This window comes from Microchirus variegatus, assembly GCF_963457635.1.
Source record: "Microchirus variegatus genome assembly, chromosome: 10".
Taxonomy (NCBI): domain Eukaryota; kingdom Metazoa; phylum Chordata; class Actinopteri; order Pleuronectiformes; family Soleidae; genus Microchirus; species Microchirus variegatus.
In genome coordinates, this window is record NC_139811.1 from 12,747,468 (window position 1) to 12,773,427 (window position 25,960).

At 42.0% G+C, this 25,960-nt stretch overlaps 3 protein-coding genes across 4 annotated transcripts; 1 reads left to right on the plus strand and 2 right to left on the minus strand.

Moving 5' to 3' along the window:
* Positions 1-2,307: 2,307 nt before the first annotated feature.
* wfikkn2a (info WAP, follistatin/kazal, immunoglobulin, kunitz and netrin domain containing 2a) lies at positions 2,308-5,558 on the minus strand (the record flags this gene model as incomplete). Its single annotated transcript, XM_083896190.1, has 3 exons — positions 2,308-3,472; positions 3,667-3,983; positions 5,346-5,558. 3 exons carry the CDS (start codon positions 5,556-5,558, stop codon positions 2,308-2,310), a joined length of 1,695 nt encoding a protein of 564 aa, XP_083752316.1.
* A 7,183-nt stretch (positions 5,559-12,741) lies between these two features.
* On the minus strand, positions 12,742-18,746 carry ankrd40 (ankyrin repeat domain 40). Its single transcript, XM_083895974.1, has 5 exons — positions 18,336-18,746; positions 17,064-17,212; positions 16,324-16,956; positions 15,927-16,108; positions 12,742-15,169 (listed from the first exon to the last, which is right to left on the minus strand). Exons 1-5 carry the CDS (start codon positions 18,467-18,469, stop codon positions 15,026-15,028), a joined length of 1,242 nt encoding a protein of 413 aa, XP_083752100.1. The 5' UTR covers positions 18,470-18,746; the 3' UTR covers positions 12,742-15,025.
* Positions 18,747-20,066: 1,320 nt separating this feature from the next.
* luc7l3 (LUC7-like 3 pre-mRNA splicing factor) lies at positions 20,067-25,647 on the plus strand. 2 transcript variants are annotated; one of them, XM_083897096.1, is made up of 11 exons: positions 20,067-20,251; positions 20,662-20,728; positions 20,829-20,868; positions 20,949-21,093; positions 21,227-21,304; positions 21,552-21,656; positions 21,923-22,084; positions 22,260-22,615; positions 22,778-22,968; positions 23,071-23,291; positions 25,088-25,647. In XM_083897096.1, exons 1-10 carry the CDS (start codon positions 20,153-20,155, stop codon positions 23,256-23,258), a joined length of 1,431 nt encoding a protein of 476 aa, XP_083753222.1. In that variant the 5' UTR covers positions 20,067-20,152; the 3' UTR covers positions 23,259-23,291; positions 25,088-25,647. The 2 variants fall into 2 exon arrangements, with proteins under 2 accessions (XP_083753222.1, XP_083753221.1); XM_083897095.1 differs by having other exon boundaries at positions 23,071-25,647.
* The last annotated feature ends 313 nt before the right edge of the window (positions 25,648-25,960 follow it).

Below are 25,960 nucleotides of genomic sequence, written 5' to 3' on the forward strand. Positions count from 1 at the left end.
GCTCTGTCAAGTAATACTATCAGACCAGACAGGGGAGCTTTTAAGCGTATCCAGCAGCAGCGCATGGGTGTGCAGGAACAAGAAGCATTTATCGTGTCAAACTGCAAAGGAACTACAGGGTTTTGAGCAATTAACTTTTTGTGAAGCACTGTGAGTACCTTGCAGATATCGTAAAGTGCTATATATTGTAAATAAACATTGGTTGATTCATTGACTAAATCGTGTTTGTAGCCGTCTCGCTTTACTGTCGCCGTTTCCTGTCGTGACAAAGAAGAATCACTTCCTGTGTGCAACGAGGGAATGTCACCGGGTGACTGCTATTGTCAGTACAAATACAGACTAGTCAGACTAACGCGCTCAGATATCACAATTGGGAACTGCATGTATTCTTTCAGTCTGAATAGAGTAAGATTCAAGCTGGCGTGGGGGTCCTGCACATGCATCCCCATCCCCAGCTTGCACACAGAAATAATAGAAGCCGGCACATGAAAGAATAAGACACCAGCGGCAACAACGCGGCAACAACACGGCAAACCTCAGGACTCTTTAAAGTTTGTGGATGGTAGGAAGACTCTGTGTTAACCACTATAGCCATACGCCAGAACAGAAACATTCTAATGCTGACAAGCTGAACGTGGGCATATGAGCACACAACTCATTTGACAACGGCTTGAATGTAATGGACATTTTATTTCTAAGTATCCTACTCTATCACAAATTCACTAGAATCCAGAGACTGTGTTCTCTATTTGACCTATCGCTCTCCTTCCGTTCCTCTCTCTGTTTTTCCTTTATGCCGCTTTAACACAGATGTGGCTGACTGAGAAAAGGCAAGAAAGAGAATCAGCCAACATCCCTCTCCTCCACCTCCTCCTCCTCCTCTTTCCTTCACCCCGGCCTCTTGCACATGAAAGGGGCCGCACAAGGCCAATGGATGGCCGGTGGGGTGTGTGCTATGCGAGGGCCCCAGAACCCAGACACAACACAACACACAGCTCCGCAGGCCACCGCAGCTGGGCTGGAATGTGACCTGTTCAGATTTTAATGCCAGACAAGGGACCTGTGTGTGTGGAGAGTGTCTGTAGTCGGCTGTGAGGAGACATTTTGATTCAAATGTGTCTTTGTGGGGAGATTTTGACCTTTTGAGGACATTTTGGCTGGACCAGCCACAGCTTTAAAGGGCTTTGAAAGAGTTAAGACGTTTGGGTTTAGGTTAAGGTTAGATTAAAGGGTGAGGTCTTTTTTCTGTGGTGGTTAAGGTTAGGGTACGGGGATTGGGAATGCATTATGTCTATGAATGTCCTCAATAAGAATGCTGTACAAGAATGTGTGGGTGTGAAATGCAAGTAGAGAGGGAGAAGGACATGCATGGAGGGACAGAATGTCAGATTCACTGGCCACAAGAGTCTTTTTGTCTGTAGCAGATGGACATAGCACCGTATAAAAAGGAACATTGTTATATGTTCTAAATCACCTTTATTCTTTTTTCATCCATCATATTACTTCATACACTGAACACTGAAATATATGTTGATAAAATAAAAAAATATGAATGTTTTTATATATATATATATATAATATATAATATATGCATACTGGAAGTCCACTGGCTGTAGCCCTATAAGAAATATATCAAGAAAACAATAAAATAAATATGACATAGATAGAAGAGCACATACATATATCCTGTGTTGTAAATGAAAACTTATCAAAAGAGCTTATTCTGATTCTGGTCAATGAAATGAGGCTTCACATCACATTGCATTATTATGAGCTTAGAACAGTCTATTTGGATGGCCCTGCATAAAGACAAGTCAAATATCAAACCACAATGCTAAAAGAATTAGACTGGAGTAATTACATATAACATTTGTCAATGAAAGCTACAGTATAACATTTAATAATAATCAGTTAACAGTTACATAGATTAAATACTGTACGCAGAGTAAATGCATATTCCTTTTTCAGTGTCTTAGTTGTGGACATGAGAACTACATAAATGTGATTCTAATAAGAAAAAGAAATACAGTTCTGACTGTGAATAAAATCATGAATGAAAATGATCAAGAAATATCAAAACTATGACACGTGATTATCAGATTTGTTTGTCAACTGAGCAATAAGGAACAAAAGAGAGAAAGAAAAACCTTGACAACTGGAAAGAGAACCTGCAATGTCACCTGCATTAAGTGACCAGATCTGTGTTTCCTTGCATTCGTGCAGACTGGTGAGGTAAGTGGAGCATTTACTGTGATCGTCTGAAAACAATGCGATTGCGAGATTTGAAAAGACCCGGGTAGAGAAATCTTAAAGAAAGTCACAGGTTTTCTTGTGGATAAACTCACGTAACTTCCTGATTCTGCGAGTGCTGGAGGAGCCTACAAAGCTGTCAGGCTGCAGTACGGCCATCCCATTTTGAACATCTCCCATAATGATGAGCTGCCCTTTGCTGACAGTGATGTTGGGGCAGGGACAGTTCCAGTCCATGTTCAGAAGAGTCACCTCCAGCGGCTCCTTGCCAAAGAACCTCAGACCCATCTTCTCGTCCTTCAAGATCTCCTCCACTGTCACCAGCGCGTGGCCTGACTCTTGCTCCTCCGTCAGTTCAGTCACGCGCCCCAGGATCACAAAGTCACTCTTGCAGAAACTGCTGACCATCTTGCCTCGGGGTTTGCACATCTTGCAGTTGTGATTCTTTGGAAAGGGACACATCTCTTCGCAGGCCTCTTTGGATTCAAAGTTGTTCTCGTTGGCGCCGCAGCCTCCGTAGACAAAAGACTGGCACTTTTTGATGCCGTTGCTGTAAGCCCAGCGAGGCTCATACGCCTTGCAAGGCCCCTGGATGCTTGGTAGGCTACAGGGAGCTGCGAGCTCTCCTCCGCATGACAGCATGCAGGCTTCATAGGTGTCAAAATGGTTGCGGTTTTTATTGCACTGACTGTAGGTGAAGGTGAAGCAATTGTTCCTTTTTGGCTCGTAGTACCAGCTCATGCTCTCGTCGCCACAGTCGTCCGTGTCCGGGCTCTTGAGGCACTCTTCAGCTGGGAAAGGCAGGTCGGTACTATTCCCTTCTGCACTCTTACTGATTACCGCCAAGGGGAAGTGTGATGACACGCTTCCGCCGACATTCTTGGCAGTGCATGTATAAATGCCGGCATCCTGAAGTTGTGCATTGTATATGACCAGCTGGCCAATGTTAGTCACCACAGTGTTCCCACGTACATGATTAGGTCTTATTATGGTGTTCTCTTTGCCCTTCAGCTGTTTCTCCCAGGTGACTTCCGGACGAGGCTTCCCCGAAACCTCACACAGGAAACTAGCCGTCTCGCCAACAAAAACAGCTAGTTCGCTGGGGCCGCTGTGTATCATGGGTAGTTGGATGTCAGCCGGGAGAGTGGTCTGTCGGGCAGTGGTGGGGTGTTGGGTGGTCTCTGCGGGGATTGGGCTGGTGTCTGGCCAAGTCAGGTGATACCTGTAGGTGAGGTGAATAACAAAGGAATTAGTCAAACGCTCTTATATAAAAAAAACTGCCGTACTGTAAACTTGGCATCCATACTGGAATCATCCATTATTAGAAGTGCTTTCGATTACGGTGACTGAAAGGAAACTTTACCTCATCAAAACAAAAACAGAAAGTAGATGGATCTAAAATACTTAACATGTTACCTGCAGGTGACCTCAGAGATAGAGATACCCTTGGAACAAGCCTCAGCGTCCATGTAGCACTTGTTATAATATGTCATGCCATCGGATGCACACGTGAAGTGGGGCTCCCTCTCGCAGCGATCGCGGCACTTACAGACAGGCTGACTGTCCCAGATGTCACACTCGGACCCCTGCTGGGAGCACATGAATTTGTCGCAGGTGGCACCCTTTGGCATTCCAATGGGTCCCCCGTTGCCCTTGATGTCGATATAGCGTGCGGCCACACAGCTCTTATTGCCACACACATTAGGGCAGCACTTCTCGAACGACTCACAGTCCTAGGGTTGGAGAAAAAAAAAACAATTGTTTTTTTTTAGGTATTTCAAATAAGAAATTACGTGCGGCATAATATTCTCTCTCTTAAATCCCTGCCTGTGGATATACCCCTGCCCCCCCACAGGGCTAGTTATTTAGTTTGGGATTTTGTGTCCATTTCCCCTCAATGTGGACCCTCCATAATAGCACAAGCTTAGGTGAAAGAGCTAAACACTGAAATCAGGGAGGACTCTTTATCTGAAGACACTGGAGGGACTAAAATCTTATTAAATCAATGTTGTTGTTTTATTTGTATTTTAAACCTGAAACTGTTACCTAAACTACCTTATGTGGTTATTCAGCTATAGTATAAACTTTGGAGCTCACTATATATGTCCAAAAGATGCATCCACAATGGAGGTCTGAAACTGGATGAGAACTGATCAAGAGACTGAGGTGTGAACTGACGTTTTTTGAATCATAGACTGATCCCCAAGGGTTTTCTATTGACTCCTCATACTGCGTAACCCATGATTAGAGTAAGTTATCTGACATTTTTTTCTATTTTTTGTACTCTTTTTTGGAAGTTTTATATATCTGCCATTTTCAAAAAGGTTGCGTAAAAGAATGACAGATAAAATAACGCATACAGCGTGGGGGGGGGGTTTATATTGGCATAACATGGGGTTTTGGGGTTTTTTGAATTTGTTTCCTGCGTGCTGATTTTAGTTGTAACTCTCCAGGAAGCAACACAGAGTAAAATAAATAAACAGAATACAAAAAAAACCCACAAATGAATAAAAAAGAAGAAGAAGCAGAAATTGACAGGAATTAATAATCAAGCCATTATGCTGTTTATACATTTAGACAGGCTTAGTGATGAGACCCTAAGTCTACCACAGGATATGACAGAACCTGCTCTATAGAGGACAACACTGATGTCCAAGCTTCTTCTAAACTATATTAGACAAACTCACACACTCATGTCATGTTTTTGCTGCTTTAACCTTGACAATTATTGTAAACTCCATATTCAATATAAAAAAAAAACTTCTCAAATTCTGTAAACTTGAACAATGTGCATACAATTAACTTGTAAATATGAAGGCACATATTATCAGTGGTTCAATTGTTTTAGTAATAACATGTAGAAAATAATAAATGTGTTATTTGGACTCTGTTTTTTTGGGGGGGGGGTTTTAAACAATCATTCTTTGGTGTTCATTTATGTCACAACTATATCTGCAATATTATAGATATATATATATTCTTTTTTTATGACATTCATGTTATACTAGTGTATAAAGGAAATCACTATATATTCCGTATCACAGGCATCATTTTCACAGTTCCACACACGCATCAGTGGCAGGTGAACCACTCACCTGGTCAGATTCACACTCGCGCATACAGGTGCTCATCGCATCCACCCACAGGTTGGGGTTCAGCTCATTCGGGCACAGACCCGCGTGAGAGTACACCACTTTGGCCACCGACATGGGCATCGCGCTGACGCGGCATCTGTCCACGTGAAGGGGCAAAATGTACCAGTGTCCCACAAGAAACCAAATCCAGCGGGGGAACAGCATCCACCACATGTCGGGCGCGTAACGCAACCAACAAGAGAGACCTGGGAGAAAACAAATTCCAGCGATGGCACAGCTTTGGAAGAGACACTCTCTCTCTCTCTCTCCTCAAAAACAAAGTCCTGAGCGCTGGAATCAGGCGCAGCGAAGCAGGCGAGAGCGGCGTCGATGTGGAGAGCTCTTCAGGTTTGTCACCCGCGTGTTAGTAGTAGCGAGAGATTAAGGCTGCGCTGCGCAAAACCCCACTTAACATCTAACGCAGAGTGGATTACAGTGACCTGTCACAGCGAAACCCAGCTGGGTTACAGTTATGATCAACTTAATTGAAGAAAAAGAGAATTGTCCCACAGTTTGCATGGGCTGTTACATAAAGGACTGGGGAGAAGACACCTGTGTGCAAGGCGCTGCTGCTGCTGCTGCTGCTGCCTTAACCCTTAGTTTGCAAAGTTGCTGCAAGGGAGGTTCATTTAACCTGTTATAATTGGAGGAAGATTTTAAAGGTGCATTGTGTAATAAATCTAAAGCAACTGGCCGTAAAATCCTCCTAATATGTCACAGAGACTCGGGAATAATGTTCATATAACAAACTGAACTCACCAACAACAACAGTACAGCCAAAATATTTGCATTAAAAAAAATATTTTGCAGACTGCAAATCATGTTTAAGTTTTGAAATCATGTTTTGGCATGTGGCGCCACCTACCGCCGTCTACCAATCACTGCAGTCAGTTGAGTCTCAGCTGCCGAGCAACCACGGGTTGCCAGTTACGTCAGAATACGAAACCTAAAAGACCTCGGTATTTTGAATTTGAATGTAGTAACCGTTTTTGGCCACATTTGTTACATATGGCACGTTTAACATTAGTGCACAAATTAAACATTATGATTATGGTCTGCACTTATAAATACATTACAAAAAGTAGAAATATATATATATATAGCTGCACCTCCTTATTCACACAGTCATCATATGGCTCATTATCCCTTTGTTCCCCATTATCCATGGAATCTGATTAAAACACATTTACTAGACGCTGCATTATAAAACAGTCTCTGCTCTCCACCAGAACAAATGGCTAATCTCCAGAAGATGGCACCAAACTCACTGATGCTTTACTTCCTCCATGAAATATGTTGTTTTAATATATTTTATTATATTATATTACTAATACACGTGGCATTTACAATGATTACTTTATATGGTTGAGGCCTACAATATGGATTCCCTTCCACTTTTTCTGTTTTTTTTTTTTCCTCTGCAGAACATTTGGGAAGGGACCTAAAATATGGCATTTCCTGTTGCCAGCTGGTGGCGCTATAACTGAGTCAATATTCACATACATTCTTTGGGGCAGGACTCTTATCACACAGATCAAGTTCGTTTTGAACAATGTGCAGGGAAGTTACAGGGAAAAAAAAAAACATTTCATTTCCTGTTGCCTGTAGGAGGTGCAATGACGGTTCAGGGTTCAGGCCGGCACTCTTCTTAAACTGGTCATGACATGCTATGAAACTTCCAACAAATTTCAATAACAAATGAACACTACACTGAACCAAATTGAGATGATAAATCCTCTAGGATTTAAAACCAATGATAGTGGTACAAAGTATGGAAATGTATTTTTTTTTTTGTTTGGTTTGTATGGTTGGTGATTGGTAGCAGGCCATGACTCCACTCGATACTGACACGAGGGAAGCTCTATGGTGCCACTGAAGGCAGTGTCGGTGCTTCACTCACTGATACGGTTTCTGTTTGTGTGAGTTTAATTAAGTGCATTTTAAGTTCATTCTTCAGTGATCTGATACCTTCAGGAGGAAGGTCAGACCTTTTCTCTGCCATTCATTGTTCCAGAAAGAGTTGCCGCTAGCTGGAGTAGCGGCGACTCTCAGTGGGACGAGCAGGAGATGCAAGAGACCCACACATCTCTGGATCCACCATGGATTTGCATTCTCCCAAATTCTCTTCTCCCTCTACCAACAACCTCGCCTTAAGTGACAGTTCTGTTAAACTCCTGACCATTGCATACTATGCAACTGTTACAAACCTCATCAGAGATAGTAACAAGTCTGCAAACAGATGCTAGGTTGCACAGTTGTCAGACCGACCAGGAGCTGAACATGCTTAAGACTGTGGAGACAATGACTTCATGACAAACCCCCCCCCCCCCCATTGCCATACAAGTTTCTGGGATCCACACGATGTGCTTCCTGCACCAGCTCAAGAAGTTCAGCCTGCCACATGAGTTGCTGATCTCCTGCTATACAGCAATAACCAATGTCTGATTGCTGTACTTCCGTCACTGTCCACTTTGGACGAGTCACCAAACAGGACAAGAACAGACTGCAACGGATAAGGTCTGCAGACAGGATCGTTTTTTGAAAACCAGCTCCCTATTCATTGTGGAAAATCAGGCAAAGTCACACCGGGACTCATTACAACTTCTCCCCTTTGGTAGGTGCTACAGAACATTGTATACTGGCACAGCCAGGATCACCATTTTCTCCTAAATTTAAAGTTTATCGGAGTAAGTTGTTCCTTACATGAACCAAGGACAGAGAAATGTGCATCATGATTGCCAAGGCAAAACTGTGATTTGTGTATTCGGACTATGCAAATACAAAGATCCCCATTGTCAAGCCAATGAGCATGAGGACGTAACCAGCAAGGGACAAAAAAAGTAGGAGCAAGGGAAAACGCTCCTTGGTTTCTTCGTTCCGGTTCCTCTGCTGAAACTGCCTTTTAATGTGTTTCTTGAGGCAGCGGACAACAAAACCTTCCACAACCGGATTCTGTTCGAGCAGCATGTACTTCAGCTGGTCTCCATACTTCTTCTGAAGCTCTTCAATGACAGCCTTAGCCAAAGACTTGGCTTTTCTGATGTGAGGGACGTTTTGTGCGGCCACAGCAATTCCTTTCCGTGATTTAAACACCACACGAGAGATGTGGGAGGATATCTCTTTGTCAGAAAGTCCCTTGATTGCACCAGTCCTCTTAAAGATATGAAAGACCGTCATGGCAAGGAACAGAGTGGCCCGTGCCTCCTTTTCGCTTAAAGATGGATGTATCTTGAGTATCTTGTACTCTTTATGCGGTTTGGAAGATAGGCTCAACTTCATGATGGCTCTAGACCTCCGTTTAAGCAAAAAGTGGTTTGTTTTGATTTGCTTTGTAAGATTGTGGAGCAGTTATTCAACTCAAGTGGGGCCTATTAAGTAACTCTTAAACGTAAGAATAAAAGATAAAAGGAACAGGTGACATCACACACGACACTCCCACATGCCAAGTAACATGGTCACAGCAAGCCTGCTGGAAGCTAATAGGGAGGGAGAGGGTGGAGTGATGGTAGGAGAGGATGGGACTGAGGAAATGAAAGGAGCCTTTATAGAGAGGAAGAATCCGGAAGGATTAAGGAATGAGGATGGAAATGAACACACTGGTGTCCACTCATATGTGTCGATTTTTCTCTTAAAGGCAAGATACTTGACATCACCTAAAACTAGTATTGAGACCATTAACCCCTCAAAAAAGTAGTTAATTTCCCATAGACTTCTATTTAAACTTTATTTTTCCTCATTTTCCAACTACATTAAACCAAGTATTAATCTTTAGCATCCATCCATTATCTACCGCTTTATCCTCCACCAGAGGGTCGCGGGGGGTGCTGTGCCTATCTCAGCTGACATAGGGCGAAAGGCCCTAGGGGTACACCCTGGACGGTTCGCCAGTCCATCGCAGGGCAACATATAGAGACAAACAACCATTCACTCACACACCTACGGTCAATTTAGAGTGACCAATTTACGCACACACGGGGAGAACATGCAAACTCCTTCTTGCTGCAAAGGCAAGAGTGCTAACCACTACACCAACCGTGGGCCCCTATTACTACTACACAGTAGGAATTTCATTTAGTCAGTGACACTTGTGAAAATATAGAAACTGCTTAAATTTCCATGTCCATCAAAACTCAAACAAGCCTCCCATGCTGAGTCCCTGCTGAGACCAAACCCTGCAGTCTAGTCTGGTCTGATCTCTTTGAGTTCTCACTGACAACACACACTGGCTGGCAGACCACACACAAACACAAACTTAGACACACATTCAGGTAAGTTTCATGTCAACTTCATGTAAATGAGTGCACACAAAAGACTTAAGAGTATATTCCAAACAATCACATTGTTAAGCAGGCAATACAATGGCTTTTATATTGACACACATATGCTCTCAAATGTATTCAAAGGCAAAAACATAGTCAAGCTGTATTTTCAGTGTTTGCTCTCCCACTCTTCCCCTCTGGCCCTCCACCCCTAACCTTACCCCTTAAGACCCTGCATTCTCAGCATAGCCAACACTGGGGCTACAGGGCATGTCCAATATCGAATAAAACCACGCAGAGGACCTCATGCAGGGCATTCCGACTGTCTATCTGCCTTCAGGACATGCATTGTCTGAAAACAGACCTTGACTTTGACCTTCTCTGCACCCTCCCCATCTTTCTGAGCTCAGTTCAAAACAACTGAGAGGGGGCATGTGATGTCTCCATTGGTGGTATAAGATTGGATGTTTTTGGACATTTGGACTTATGCCAACTGGTGTCCACGTCCTGGCAATGGTGTATGTGTATTCGTTACCTCTTTAGGACCTGTTCTGGCATAAACACCGACCTTGTCAGGACCAGTAGCCCCCTTTAGTGATGTGATCGGCAGTTCATTTGAGTGTACGGAATCACTTGAATCAGTTCATTAAAATGATTCGTTCAAAAAATGTGTTCACTGAATCGTTCAGTGCTTAGCAGGAGCCCAGTGCCCTGCCACGTGACTCACCTCCACCCTTCAGTGCAGTAGGTTCGCTCCGCGGGTCATTGAGTGAGTGACAACGCGAACGAGATTCATGTCCTCAGCCACAGTTCTCCAGTTCTCTGTGTGTCAGTTCGTTCGCGACATTCACGTCGACAGCGTTCGCGAATCACGAGTGAGTCAGTGACTGACGGCGCAAACGAATCACAGCAGCACGGCAGACACAGTTCTTTTCTCACTAGTCACTCCCTCCCCGCTCGGCGCACGTTGGCTGGCGTCGTTTGCCGAAGATTCACGAGCGAGTGACCGCGTCGGCGAACGACTTCACAAGTGAACACGGCAGTTCCACTCCCGGCCGCCACGTTCGCTGCTGAGCTCAACTGAACTAAGAAGGAAACGAATCAGTTCACGAAGTGATCCCAGGCAGTTCGTTCACTCAAGTGACTCGTTCTTTCAAACGAATCACTCATGACCGACACAACACTAGTCCCCTTGGCGACCGAAGCCTGGTTCTAATAAAGCCGAGCCTCATTTCTGAGGAAGCGGACAAGTTTAGGGCTAAGATTTGAATTGTGTTTAGGTTGAAGTTGGGTTTAGGCATTAAAGTTGTGGTTAAGGTTAGAATTAAGGCTCTGTTCAGACTGTCCAAATGAATGGAAGTGCTTGGCCGGAAGTGCAGGTCCACGGCTTCTTTCACCGACGCCTGAGGCCTGTGGAGCAGGTTCAAAACAATGGAAATGTTATGACTGTTCATACTAAGCTTATTAGAAGTGTCTCACTCCAGAACAAAGGAGAGAGACACGTCCAGCCACAGCAGGGCTCTAAGCTGATTCTTCAGCCCCAGTCTAGACACACAACCCAACATGCCGATGGACAGACATGTGAAATGTTTAGACCCTGTTGTTTACGACATTGCTTGTTCCTACATTTACAATACACACGACTAACTTCTCTAAACACACATTTACGCAATATTTGTGCCTCCAGATCGCACAGTCCGAACATCTGCTCACCACATGAACACTTGTACTCGTTTCTCTGGAGGATTTCACAGATCCACGAAAGGGTCAGTATGACCTTAAATTACTTTGTTTATGTTCTTTAAATCAGAAAGGGAACATAACAGAATGTACAACGATGGCTTGCTGCTCAAATGCAGGTCAGGAGAGAACGGACTAGACAAAACTACAGCTGGAGCGTGCATCAATATTAAGACATGAAATAAGGAACATTTTTGGGGGGCATGTAAGATCATAGTGCACCTAATAAGTAGTAATAAACTTGTATATTAAACTAATAGTTTAAAGGAACTGGAATCTGTAAAGAGGGAGCATAATTTTCTTAACATTTCATTGCCAAATAAGCAATATTTATACTTTATATAATACATATAATACAGATACTTTCAGACCTGACTGACTGAGCGTATGCAGCATCGGCGCAGTGGCAGACGGGACCAAACGCGACCAGGTTTTTTTGAGCAGGACAATTCACGTCCAGAACTTTTCACAAGCGCTTAGTTGTGTTTTCATTTATACTCCAACACAAAGGTGCTGTTGCCGCCATGCTGTTGCCATTAGTTGGGAATTTAATTTATCAAGAAAATCTCAATATATACACTTCTTTAATGAGAAATACAATTTTCCCATGAAAGGATTTATCCATTCATTCATCACATTATTGTCTGAGAAACTTAGTCGACTTTACTAGCAGTTTATTACAATAACAGTGCAGGTAGGATCTTCTATAAATGTTGTATTCTGCCTCTGAATACGGCTACATTTGAACCTGCAATCATTTTGGTTAAACATTTAAATTATCAGTTCAAAGGAAACAAGTAAAATTGATAACGATTGAATAACGATTATCAGTCGTCCTGAAACTGAAGGAGTTATAAGCTGCATGAGAATGGATGTCATCCAGCCGAGAATTATGCATCATCATTCAGTCCCCAGTAGTTTTATTGATTTACTCAAACTATTCTTAGGGCATGAGCATGAGCTGCATCATCTTGCACAGCAAGGACAAATGCAACCAGACACTGATGCTTTTCTGAGTAAAGATGAAATGGGCCAGCAATATAAACAATGCATATTCAAATTATAGTTCTTATTGGAATGGATTATGCACAGAAAACTCCTCTGTGGCCAAACTAAAGCCAATATTTGATGTTGTGCACCCTCTAGTGGCTCGCTTAGCTAAAACATTGCTGTATATTTTAAACACATCTGATCCCCTTTATTAAAAAATTAAATATGACTTTGATTAACCCAAGCTTTCCTAAGACACAAGGCTGCTTAGAGAGGCAAAGAGGGAAGAGATCAGGTCGTTTACCATGCTTTATCAAAGAACAGATACAGGTTTCCAGAACAAAAAACACACAACATAAAACAGTGCCTAAGATTATTTCTGCACGTACACAGGACGTATACTCAACTGTATATAAAAATATTAGGCTCTGAATGCATAGGTTAAGTCAATTTTTTCTAGAACAGTAAGCAACCCGACAAATACAGTATTTGTCATCTCCTTCCCACAGAATCAAAAGACCTTCCTATAAAAACCCATATCAAACATGCTACTGCTCTCACTCACCCACGGTCACAAATTAGGCTTTTTTTTCCTCCCACATTCTCAACCAAACTCTTGCCTTAAACGTGTGGCACAACAAAAGTGGGGACATAAAAAATAAGCACTCTCTGCAGTCCTCAAGTCACACACAGCAAACTTTCTGGAAACACGCATCCAAACCTGGCTTCAACAAAAGCATCTGCCTACATCTCCTACCATTCTCGCAAAAACACAGCAGGCTTTTTGACACAAAACACAACAGGCCCAGCTGGTTATAAAATAATTATACAAATTAATAACAAATATATCAGAAACCATACAAAGAACAGTAAGAGCTTCAGGTGAACATTTGAAAATTAAACGGTTACCACTGGGTTAGAAACCTATGATTGTATGATGTGATGAGCATCAAGTGCACTGCCTACAATGAACGAGACCCAGCGCTGAGAATTAAAGGAATAAAAAGCCTTGATGAAAGCAGCATAAACAATATTATTGTGACACAACAGGCCAAGAGCCTGTTAATTTCCTAATATATATGTGTTTTTTTATGTCTGCAATTAAGACGGATACCAACTTCTCTATTTAAGGTACCAGGAAACATCGACAGAACATAAATGAATAAGTTCTTTAATAAAAAATACATAATCGCACTATACTGGCCTCAACAAACAAACTGAAGCCATAATGATATTCTATGTTGTTTGCAGTGGCACAGTGCAAGATAGATCAGGAATTATCATTTGGATTAGTGTTGGAGGTACAAGGAAGCACTCAATCAATAAAACAAGATCATGCGCTGTAATATTTTTCTTTCCTCTTAACGTGGGGGAAAAAAAAAATAAAATTGAACAAGGCTCCACTCAAGCAGTGACAGCTTTTTTTTTTCTGCAATCATTATCTGTGCTGGCTAGGTTAGTTTTTGGTTTTGATTCTAATTACAGTTACACAAATAGACAGCATCAGAGAATAGTCTAACTGAGGTCTTAATTTATATGATAAATTAAAAGTGAGCCTCATACACAAACTTTGCTGGGACTTCAACCTTTTGACTCGAATGCGTTTCTCTTACGAAAGAATCAACATGACTCAAAAACCGAAAAAAAAAGGACAAATTTCACAGTTAGTTGACAGTTCAAATGTGACGCTAACTGAACGGAGTAACACGCCCTACCCCTAGAAGTGATACTGCATTATAAGTATTTAAAGAGAAAACAAGAAGATTTTTTTCCTTTTCCACAGTGCATGACTGAATTACTTAAATATAATATAAAGGAAAAGCTGTACTCCAAACCAAATGGATACAGAATGAAGTATTCTGCATTTGTTCTTAGCAAATAAATTACAATTAGTCCAAAGTTATCCCCTGCTGCGAGTTCACAATGACTACGAGGGCCAGCAACAGGTGCTCTCTGAAGGCAAAGACACTAAGGTTTGTGCCTAAAGCTTGTATGTGTGTATGCCAGCTAGAATATCCGAGAACTGAAAACGCCTCAATCTGTTAGAAATCCAGGTGTCTGTGTGCAAGTCCACTGTGCTGCAACTCGTCCTGTTCTCTGGACTAAAGGTTGAGGTGATCTTATCAGTGAGAGTTATGTCAAAACTTCCCGTCATCCTCTGCTCCCAGTCTCAACAGATCCTCTTTCTTTTTTTTCCTACTGTGACCAAAGTTCACATCCGGTATAAGGATGTGTCCATAATAAGGCTATTGCAGAATCCCGTTCAAGTCCAGTCTGTGAAAAAGGCAGGGCAATGTCCCCCTCTATTGTCCTACTACAGCCTTGGCGCAAAGTGCAGCAGGAGGCGAGAGAAAACAGACAATGAGAGGGGTGAGGGACCCAAATACTTTCTCACAAAACAGAGTATACCATGCATCAGTAATCGCTTAGAACTGGTTGGGTACACTAAGCAGCAGGAGGGCCAGAGGAGGACAGTACAATAGCTACGGAACGTTTGGGGGGGGGGGGGAAACCCCAGTGAGAAAATTGGTGAAACACCAAATCCAAACAAAGCTGTAACAAGGGATTTGGGCAGGCAACTAGTTAACGGTTGCTGGAGGGTGGCTACTGAAGCCCATGTAACACAAAGAGACCTCAAGCTTGTTGCTAGCTCTAGTAGGTGAGGCGGGAGGCCTTCATATTGTAGCAGGGTCTGTCTGTTAAGCCCCCAGTCCCAGAGAAAAGAGAAAGGCCTTCTGCTTTCTCCAACACAACCTCGAGCTCCTGAAAGTCCTGCAGCCGAGCCACGTCTTTGTCCTGGATAGGAGAGACACAATTTTGTTTTGAATCAACAACTTTTCAACTATCAATCATTCCTTTTTTCCATTAGCGCAACAGTATAGAAGTTCCATTCAAGATATATTATACCTTAACTAAGAGACATACTACAGTAAAAAGAGGAGGAAACCATCAAATATTGTCATGTTGCTTTGGGGAACAATGTGGCATTTTTCTGACATCTCACAGTTTAAGTGAATAAACTGAAAAACAAATGGCAAATTGGCATGTTGACCAATAGAGAGAGTTATAAGTAATGACACAGAGTGTACACCAGCTTTAAAAAATAAAAAAAAAGGGTCATGTTGTCAAACAACTCATGTTCAGTTGACACGAGTCATGAGCGAGAATTAGAATTAGTAGTTTTGCACACACCAATTAGTGATAGTCAATTTGTGCTCTGCATTTACCACATTCAGGCTCAGAATGCAGTGTTACAACACTCAATGCTGCTCCATTCAAAGTGAATGAGAAGTCTTTCAGTTGAAGCTTCCACACAATGTGCGAAGGCAGTAAATGTCTGAAACTTTTCCTCTATTGAAATACTGTATTAAGATGAAGGGAAAAACCAGTCCAAGTCCAAATATCAACATATTCAAATGTTGCTACACATTTTGCATTCAGCTCTATATTTAGGAGCTGCTTGTACCATGAACGTTACCTTGTATAAACATGAAACAGGGTGACAACATGAACTAATGTCCAATCTACTAATGGTTCTGTTCGGGTCCGATACCTTTCTTAACATTGTGTTTGGCAGCTTGCGGATCTTCTCCACATGCTCAGCACTGATATCCAACTCACGACAACAGACCCTCAGCAGGGAGCGGTAGGTGAGCTCCTGGCGGTCCAGCTCTATCTCAATGAAGTCATTCTCCCGTGCATTGGGGTTCTGGATACGCACTTTGAGCACCAACTCTGAAGAGCAAGACCACAGTGAAAATTCTCTATTAACAGCCGCTTAAAGAAAAACATTAATATTTCCCTCAGTGAAAGTCCCACAGGCTTTACAACTGTACACTTACATGGACTTCAAGAGGCACCAGCATGATTTTAAAAGTGGTCATTTACAATGAATGATATTGTGCCATTTTCCAGGATGTAAACACCTAAACATGCAATTTCACTCTCACCTTGCACATTGACAGGGAAGGTGCTGGTGAAGAAGAAAGGCTGGAAAGCTGGCATGGTCCCACTGGCCTGGCTGTAGCTCAGTTGCTGTGGAATTGACTGCTGCCTGCTCATGGTTGGATTAGTGTTGGCCACTGGAGCTGGGACCTGGTTCCCACTGTTGCTGGCCAAGCTGGGTGAGGTCAGCGGTGGTGAGCAAATGGTGCCATTGTGTGCAACTGTATGTGGGTAGTCAGCATGGTTGACGAGGTGTGGTTCAACTGATAAGTCCATGGGCACTGTGCAGTTAACCACAGCATGGTTGTGGGGCGAGGGTGAAGTGGGTGACATGCCGTTTTGCTCAGTCACAGGAATGAAATCCCCAGTCGGGGCTTGGCTGAGAGGAGCAGCGTTTGAGGGAAGTGTGGGACAGTCAGAGACTAGGCTCTGTGATATCTGAGGCTCGTGGGTTGGAGAAATAGAGCCTGAATCGCTCTGCATGTCCTCAATATGTTCTCCAGAACCATTCTGTGTAACTTGCTGAGCTAGGATGATCTCTGACTTGCTCTTGGAGTAGATGAAGGGTGGGTTAGACAGGTAGTTGGGAATGATTGGCAATTGGGGCTCTTTGTCTTCAGTGACTTCCTCCACCTCAACTGTAAAGGTAATTATGCGAGGACAGAAGAGAGAATTAGTTCCTTGGAAACAACTGGGGGGGGCAAAAACACAAACAGCAAAAAGGGGAAAGACGCATGTAGATTACCTCCTAACAGTCGTTTGATCTCTGGTTTGGATGTGAGTTGTGAAGCCAGCTCATCCTTAGCTGTGAGGATTTCTTTGTCAGCTCCACAACTGAGCAAGTAGGACACTATCTGCTTATGGTTTCTCTTGCATGCCCAGTGTAGACATGTCCTGGAGGGATTATTAAAGACAGAGAACAAAGCTTAATGAACCGAAAACACAGCAACATGTGAATTTTTGTATGCGTTGACATGATTTGAGGACTGGCATCAACCTATTTCTCCCTACCATCACACAGGCTGTGTATTTAAATAAGGAAGCTGGAGTCACTGACATGTAATATTTAAGAGAAATATCACCCCAGACTCAAAAGTTTAGTGAACTGAAACAAACACATTCACCGATTACACACTACATAAATGTTGCATACTTCCAAAATCACTTTGTAGTTTAATGAAGTCACTACACAGTACATAGCAGCAATGAGAACAGGCTTGTCAAGTTTTATTCTGGTCATACCTGTTGTATTAAGAGAAACGAGTTCCTACGCATTTTCCATTACATAATTCCATACTTTTCCAGACTTCTTGGAGGATTTTTTTCAGTCAATATTAAATATCTGAATAGATGCTTATATTGGAAATAAATGGTTTTAAAATCCTTCACTAATTGTTCATGAAGCCAGCACCCAGAAAACTTGCATCGACCCATGACACTGTTGCAGCCGACAATAGGTGGCTGGCTCAACGATGGAAAACAATAAATAAATGAGAATCGCAGTCAGTAACGGTAACCATGGTAACTCGACACCATTCTACAGCCAGTTTGAATAGCTTCATCTATATCATCTAGAGGTAGGCGATGTTGCGTTAGTAACTTGTTTTGATTTGTATATATTAATATATTTAATTATAGAAAGTGAGATAAAAGTCTGGAAACAACACAAACATGTTTCCATATGTTCCCCCTTGTCCATACTAATCCAGACCTGGAAATTACTCAAATTAAATTCTATACTTTTCCATGCTGCGTGGGAACCCTGTTCAAACCTTCAAGAAATACTATCAAACAAGACATTTATGTTGTCATCTGGATGAGAGATAAAAACGCGGCAGGTCAGGCTGACTAATGAACTTTTCCCTGGCTAACAAGATTACACTGAGCGTTTTAATCCCTGAAACATTAATATGATTATAATCCGACTTGAACTTTTCTATAAAGCGCATAGCACTGGATATCTGCACATCAACACACGTCGGCGTGCGTAATGGAGGACACGTTTAAAAACACTCACCATCCATTAATCTCGTTCTGCGAGTTAACATTTACGCCGCTGTCCACCAGTGACCGCACTTCGTCGATGTCCCCGATGGCAGACGCCTCTCTCAGTCGCTCCTGTAATTCTTTATCCAACGAACTCGTAGACATTTTGGTACAAACAACTAGCGTTGTGGGCTCATATGAAACAGAAACACCTCTCGGGTTAGGCTGTCAATACTAATCGCCTCACGAATTTACTGCCGATGACACACGGGTCACTAATTATAGCCCTGCTACCTAGCATTAGCTACCCGGCTAGCCCTGGCCACTAGCTAGATTGGAAAGGTAATAGCTTGATCTTTGCTGCTAGCTTGTGACATTAAACCGCTTCGCCTGGCGAAATGTCGCGTTCTTTGTCGGAATCGGTGGCGATTACAATGCGACAAAGGCTGTCCTTGCAAGCTTCTCTTGGCACACTCGACCGACACATCAGCGGCACCAGGGCTCAGTCAGCGGACTGCCAAACGCCGCTCCTCAGCGGGGGACATGTTTAAATGTGACAACAGTGGATCCAAACGTTGGTTCCCATGTTATTGTGCCCTCTACGTTGTTTCCCTTGTACTGAACTAAACTCGTATGTAAAAATAAATAAATATGAACGTATCGGCGGTGGGTTTGAGGGATAAATGGGTAATTTCAAAAGATGTGGGGATATATCAGTGGGACGGGGGCACACTGTTGGGGCAGGCACCAGTGGGCAGTAGTTAGAAAAAAATGAAATATAAATTCCCACATTATGACACATTGGTTTATTCATTTTTTTAAATAAATACAAATTGTAACTGTAAAATGCAAGAGGTGATATATAATCTAGGCTAGTGACATTGGCATTAATATGTAGTGAGTGGATCAAATGATGGGATAAATGGAAGCTTGTTGAAATCAGTTAAATTACCCAGAATTAACTGACGGTCCCTAAATGTGACTGGTATTGTATTGAGCCGAATTTTACTGCAGAGGTCTGCGGACATTTTCATTAAAACCTTGAATAAATAAATAAATAAAACAACATAAACATATATGTATTTTTTTTAATTATTATTTCACATTAAATGTGGTATTATCAGGAAATGTGTAGAGTTACAGATTTTATTATATTATGGGTTTTTTTTTAGGATTAAGCCATGCACTCTCATTGTCATAACACGTATCTCTCTTGGACATAGTGGATGTTTTAATTCTGTCTTTGAGTAACTTAATGCATTATCTTGGTTTTACCCCTGTTTTATTCTATGCATTGTTTACATTCCTTGGAGGCAGATGATCGCCACAGGCAGAAGTCAAAAGAAGATGTACATTCCTTGGAGCAATGCAATTCAGAAATTGAGTACTCATTTCGCATGTTTCTTCTAATAGTTTCCTGCATGCTGTACACCATTCGAAGTTTACACGGTTGCCTTTGATCCGTCTGCTTGTCTTTGATTTGCCCTATTTATTAATTTCCAATGGGATAAAATATTTCCAAAATGTATATGAAGTAAAAACGTCAGCTGGAATGTTTGGAATGAACCAAAAGATTTTATGTACGAATTTCTGAATGAGATAGAACTGCCGATAGTGATAAGACATTAATAGCAGTAAATTAACTCGTTAATAAGCTCTTCACTTTCACTTCCGGTTCAGAGGTCTCTGCTGCACTGGTCGAGTCTGAACCATGCACGGGCGTTGTTGTTACCTACGACGACTGCCATTTTGACTAGAGGGACTTTGCGCGCAATAGATGGTGCGGACTGGTTCCTCACAGTATACGACTGTATTCTTGAAGCAAAGCAACACAATCTCGGGCCAAACATGCTCTCAGCAGCCCAGTTACTCGATGAGTTAATGGGCAGAGATAGAAACTTGGCCCCTAACGAGAAGCGATCAAACGTGCGATGGGACGATGAAAGCGTAAGTTAGCATTACAGCTAACGTTAGCCTGGCTAGTTTTTATTAGATAGCATAATGTCAGTTATTCGATGCCTGGAATAACGGTATTTGGATGGGGGCACCCAACGCCCCTTAGCCCTTGTGTAGACAAATGAACACTATGGGGTTGCTCGCTTAAGATGGCGTTTATAAATATATATATATTGTGTCTCGTGTTCGAATGAACCTGCTAATGCTAATGATACAACGATATGTTGTTGCTAGCGTGGTGATAGATAGTGCTATTGTTTAATATATCGGTGCTGTGCATTTTTGTTAGGTCAAATTTAATCTTTTTTAAATTTGTTAAAGGTACCAAAGTTATGCTTGGCATACGTCACGTGTGTAGTAACTCTCAGTTTAATTTTGAATATATCTTATTCCTCCATTAGGTTTGTCGATACTATCTGTGTGGGTTCTGTCCAGCAGAGCTTTTCACGAATACCCGCTCCGACTTGGGTAAGTCAACAACTGTTGGACCCCGTTTAACCCCTCTAATACAGCTGAAACATGCATCTGTCATTCTGGGAAATAATTGTCTTTTAATGCACCACTCCAGGTCCCTGTGAGAAAATCCATGATGAAAATCTGCGAAAAGTGTAAGTTGTGGTCATGATTTAAGAAATCATTTCTGTGTCTTTTGACATATTCTGCTCAGTAATCTACCTTCTTTATTCAGGTATGAGAAGAGCTCTCGATTCATGAAAGAGGGTTATGAGAGGGACTTCCTGCGCTATCTGCAGTCTCTCCTGGCAGAGGTGGAACGGCGGATTCGCAGAGGGCATGCTCGACTTGCTCTTTCCCAGGCTCAACAGAATGCAGGGGTTGGTGCTTTGTTTTGAGGACATGGTTTTCTTCCTTTAACTGTGTGCCTTTGGTCTGACGTGACCTCTGTTGTCTTAAAAGTACATGGCTTTTTCTGGTGATATCTGAGATGCAGTGTGTTTATTTCTCTAGGGTCCTGGTCCATCAGGAAAGAATGAGAACGAGAAAAGTCTGGTTTTGACCGATAAGATTGAAGACCTAGTTGTACAGGTTTGTGACACATCTGAAAATGACTTGCACTGTTATTTCTTTATACTTAGTCCATATTTGCTTGGTAATTTGGACGATACTGAAACAACAAGAACACATTTGAATGTTATTATCTGTCACATATTATTATTATTATTATTATTATTATTATGTTTCAAATTTTAAAAAATATTGAAAGAATCCCACAGAAATGTAGTCTATGAGTAAAATGATTACTTGAAATTGTCTTTATTTTGATTTCCTCCAGATTGAAGAGCTGGGGTCAGAAGGCAGAGTGGAGGAGGCCCAGGGGATGATGAAGCTGGTTGAGCAGCTAAAGGAAGAGAGGGAACTGCTTAGCTCCACACCCTCAGTGAGTCACTTATCTTTGGCTAATCAGCAGCTTACATACACTGTTCTGTGCTGGTTGTGTGATTTTGTTTTTAATAAAAACAATTTCTTTCAAAAGTCAAACCAAGCTTGGACTTGAAATGATCCCACTTGTCATTAATCTTAGTTGTGTCTTAATTAAATGCAGTCCTTGAATTAACTGTCCCCAAAGAAAATCTGTGCACATCAAGCCAGCAGATGTGCTCTTCAGACTTTACACTTACCATTTTTCCTAATTTTTTTTATCAGACCATTGAGAGCTTTGCAGCCCAGGAGAAACAGATGGAGGTGTGTGAGGTGTGTGGTGCCTTCCTCATTGTGGGTGATGCACAGTCCAGAGTGGATGACCACTTGATGGGCAAGCAGCATATGGGCTATGCCAAGATCAAATCTACTGTAGAGGAGCTCAAGGTAACACTTCTCAAACTCTACATACATAGCTGATGAGATGATAAGTTGTTGGATACTTCTTGCACCAGAAGTAGAGATTGAAATACAAGTACTTACAAATACATACTGAAATAAAAGTGGGTATTCCATCTAGAATGTTTAGTTTTCACTAAAGATGTCTCTTATTTACTCCTAGGAGAAACTGCGTCGCCGCTCAGAAGAACCCCCGGGCGAAACCCCAGCAGTCAAAAAGGACAGAGAAGATCGTGAGCGCGAGAGGGAGGAAAGAGAGAAAAAGCGCAAAGAGGAGGAAGAAAAGGAGAAGGAGCGAGAGAAAGAGCGGGAGAAGGAGAAGGAACGAGAGAGGGAGAGGGAGCGTGAGAGGGACAGAGAACGTGACCGAGATAGAGACAGGGAGAGGGACAGGAGGGCTCGCCGTAGCCACTCTAACAGCCGCCACTCCAGTCGAGCTTCTGACAGGAAAAGGAGCAGATCCCGTGATCGCCGGAGGTCCAGGAGCAGAGACAAGGACAGGGAACGCAAACGCAGCAGGTATAACTGGCTTTCTTTAACCATATTCTTAGTTTATTTAGTTTAGTAACGATAAATTGTTCCTCCTAACTAACTAATATGTGGACCACTTGACTATACATAACCATATACTGCTGTTCGAGTCAGAATATTACAATATTTCTGACTTCCCTCTTTCTGTAGGAGCCGGGATAGAGACAGGGAGAGGAGACGCAGCCGCGATCGCTCTGACAGAAAACGCCGCTCCCGCAGTCGTGAAAGGAGGAGGTCACGCAGCTCAGAGCGCAAATCTCACCGCCATCGCAGCCACAGCAAGGACAGGGACAGAGAGAAGGAAAGAGACAAGGACAAAGAGCGGTCATCGAAAGACAAAGGTAGTGGCTAATTTCCAATTACCAGTTGCAAGTCACTTTACCAAATTGTAACTTTAAACCGTGAAGAACAATGAACTTCCTAATGACTTTATGTTCTCTCAGACCGTAAGACGACAGAGGAAAGGAGCAGCTCTAAGAAAGACAAACACTCTGACGGTGATGCAGCTGCCATCAATCTTTCATCCGAAGTGGAACCGATGGAGTCGGAGGCGGCCGCCTCTGCCTCCTCCCCTCTTCTCAATGGCCAGCAAGAACTCTTCCATTCTGAAGGTGACACTCAGTCCAATTAAAACTGATCTGATAGGACCTCAGATCAGGCTCAGGTAAGTGCGTCCTCCTCCTTGCTCCCCTCTGGCTCTCAACCCAACCTTACCACCCTTGCACTCCCCCCTATACCTCTCCCATTTCCCCCACCCTACCCTCTCCCCCCTCTCCCACCCTGTTTATGTTCAGTTCAATGCCTATAATTTTGTCTTATGTACTATATGCATATATCTTTATCCTGTTTTCAAATAGTGCATCATAAGTATGCACAGAAGATGAAGGACTAGGCCCGATGAATGAGAAGAAGGTAGAAAACATTCACTCAAAGCCAAGAGGGAAAGGCCAGTGTAGCCCTGAGCAAACATGCCCAGAGGTACCCCTCGTTTTGTATCGGTTTTTGATCCTTTATAGATGTATATTTGTCTTTGTGGACAAATTGGCAAAAAAAAAATTGAATCAAAAGTTGTATTTGCCTGTTTATATATATTTTGTTTCATATATATATATAAGTAGAAAAATGTAACGATTTTCATTTGTTGAGAAATTACACTCCATTAAGGGAGGCTGTTTCTACATGTTAATACATACATGTATATAAATCTCCACAAATATCAGAATTTCGCTTTCTCATATGTTAAACACACAGATGTACTTTCATCAACGTTTTTGGAAATACAAGTAATTTATTTTGCAGAATTATAACTTAAATGCCATGGATTTGTTGTCCAGCTTACTGTGCCTGATAATGCCATGCAGTGTGTGTTTGGGGGGACTTAAAGCACTGGGGGCCTAACATAACTAACTAACTGGAGGGTAGGGTTTATTGGATGAATTGCAGCTGACTTCCATACCTCACAGCGTTGGTGTTGTGAGCGAGACCACATGTGAAAAGGGCAAATTAAAAATCATGGATACTCTGACTGTCAAACTGTGCAGGTACTCACCCCAGGTACTCCTTTCTCTACCCACATCCATTTCTGAATACTCTTGCCTGTCAGAAAAAAAACAGTTTCTTCAAAACATGAACTTTGACAGCTTGATTGTGTTAAAAAATATATTTTTTTGTGTTTCTTTGTTTTTGTATTTTTAAGCTTTAGGGAAAAGGTCACTGAATATGTCAGAGACACGTATTTTTTTATTTTTTTAAATGCTGAGATGCACAGACAGCCTGCTTGATATACCTATGCCAGTAGTTGATCCTGTCACTGTTTTTACAGGACAACATTTGAGTTGAAACATTAATGTGGTTGTGTTCTTAATGCCAAGTTTACACTATACTATTTTCAGCTCAACAATCCACTCACTGACAAAATTTGCAAGTTACGGCTAATTGCCCAGTTGTAAACGTGAATCTGTCCGAAGAGAACTGCCAATGACTCCCCAATGCCTCGTAGAGCCTGATCTTGTTTTCAGTCTGCTAGAAATGTCATCTAATTGTTTGTCGTGTAGCGTGTGTGATGCACAGCCATTCTCCGTGTAGTCGTGTAGTGTGAACTTGGCTTAACAAGTGCACTTTCAGCTTGGACAGGTAATATCAACCAGTTCTGTCACTAATTTTGAAAGTTTTTCATCCAAGCTAGTGGCCAGAAGTATGGGCTTCAGGTTGTTAACTCAACTATTTTGCAACGTATAACGTTTGCAGACATATGTCCCTTGTACTAGTGAATAGATTACTTGTGAGTACTTGTGCATCATTAGCAGTGTCTCTTGTTTGTTCTGCTATCTCCTGTTAGTCAACTTTGTTTGAGTTACTATTATTTGAGTGGTGGTTGCTCCTGTAGCAGCAGTTACAGCAAACGCATGTTGTGGGTCCCTGGCTAACATTGTTTTTCTCTCAACATTTTTTGCTCAACAGGGGAAGCTGGCATATCTGGTGGAGGAAGAAGTAGAAGAGCATACCCAATCCTATACCCTGAACCTGACACTTCGCTGCTTAAAAACAAGGTGAACCACAAATGTGTAGTGGAATATCCACCAAACATACATGTGTAAATGAGAGTAAAGATATTAATTGATTTTTTTTATGTTCACTGCAAATCCTTTGGCTGAACGAGGGTATAGCTGTGGTTCATCTGATGTATTTGTTGGTCTAGATACCAGCCAGACATCACTTAAAATACCAAAATAGTTCACTATGAGTTTTTTTTTGTTTTGAAACTCTTAATACTACTTCCTTGTTTCTTGGCATTTAGTGAAAATGGAATAAAAACGGTTCTTGTGATTTGCTTTGGTTTGTCAGGTTCCACTTTTTGACCTCTTTTTTTTTTTTTAATAAAGTCAGTTAAAAGCGCTTGTACAGTGTTTGAGCTAGTGTCTCTTTTCTCCTCCACTTAGAGCTCACGTTGATTGTCCCCTCATTGTAAAATATACTGTTTTGATTTTGATCAAAGGGTTTTCAGACTGAAGATTTGTTTACTTTTGCTCTGCTTTTAATGTCAATGTTGTCTTGATGAATAAAAAGTAAAAACTTGTCCATGTTGGGTTTTTTTCTCTTTTCATTTATAAGGTAATCCAATTTATACCCTAATATGTGCAGTGTGTCCATTGATGCCATTAACATTAAGTGTTACATTTATTAGTAATGTATTCAAACCACAGTTTTTTTAATACACCGGGTAATTTTCAGTGAGTAAGGCTCAGATTTAGACACATAGGGCCTGATTTACTAAGATTCCAAATAGCGAGCGCTAAATTGCTTGCGCGAGCAGAAAGACTGCGCCCGCTACTG

Excerpts from the sequence above, each read along its gene's own strand:
- ankrd40 (XM_083895974.1), bottom strand. The coding sequence starts at position 18,469 with ATGTCTACGAGTTCGTTGGATAAAGAATTACAGGAGCGACTGAGAGAG. Across the intron at positions 16,109-16,323 it reads CTTCCCTGTCAATGTGCAAG|AGTTGGTGCTCAAAGTGCGT; the intron begins GTGAGAGTGAAA and ends CTTGCTCTTCAG. Across the intron at positions 15,170-15,926 it reads CAAACACAATGTTAAGAAAG|GACAAAGACGTGGCTCGGCT; the intron begins GTATCGGACCCG and ends TCTCCTATCCAG.
- luc7l3 (XM_083897095.1), top strand. The coding sequence starts at position 20,153 with ATGCTCTCAGCAGCCCAGTTACTCGATGAGTTAATGGGCAGAGATAGA. Across the intron at positions 21,305-21,551 it reads TTGAAGACCTAGTTGTACAG|ATTGAAGAGCTGGGGTCAGA; the intron begins GTTTGTGACACA and ends GATTTCCTCCAG. Across the intron at positions 22,085-22,259 it reads CTACTGTAGAGGAGCTCAAG|GAGAAACTGCGTCGCCGCTC; the intron begins GTAACACTTCTC and ends ATTTACTCCTAG.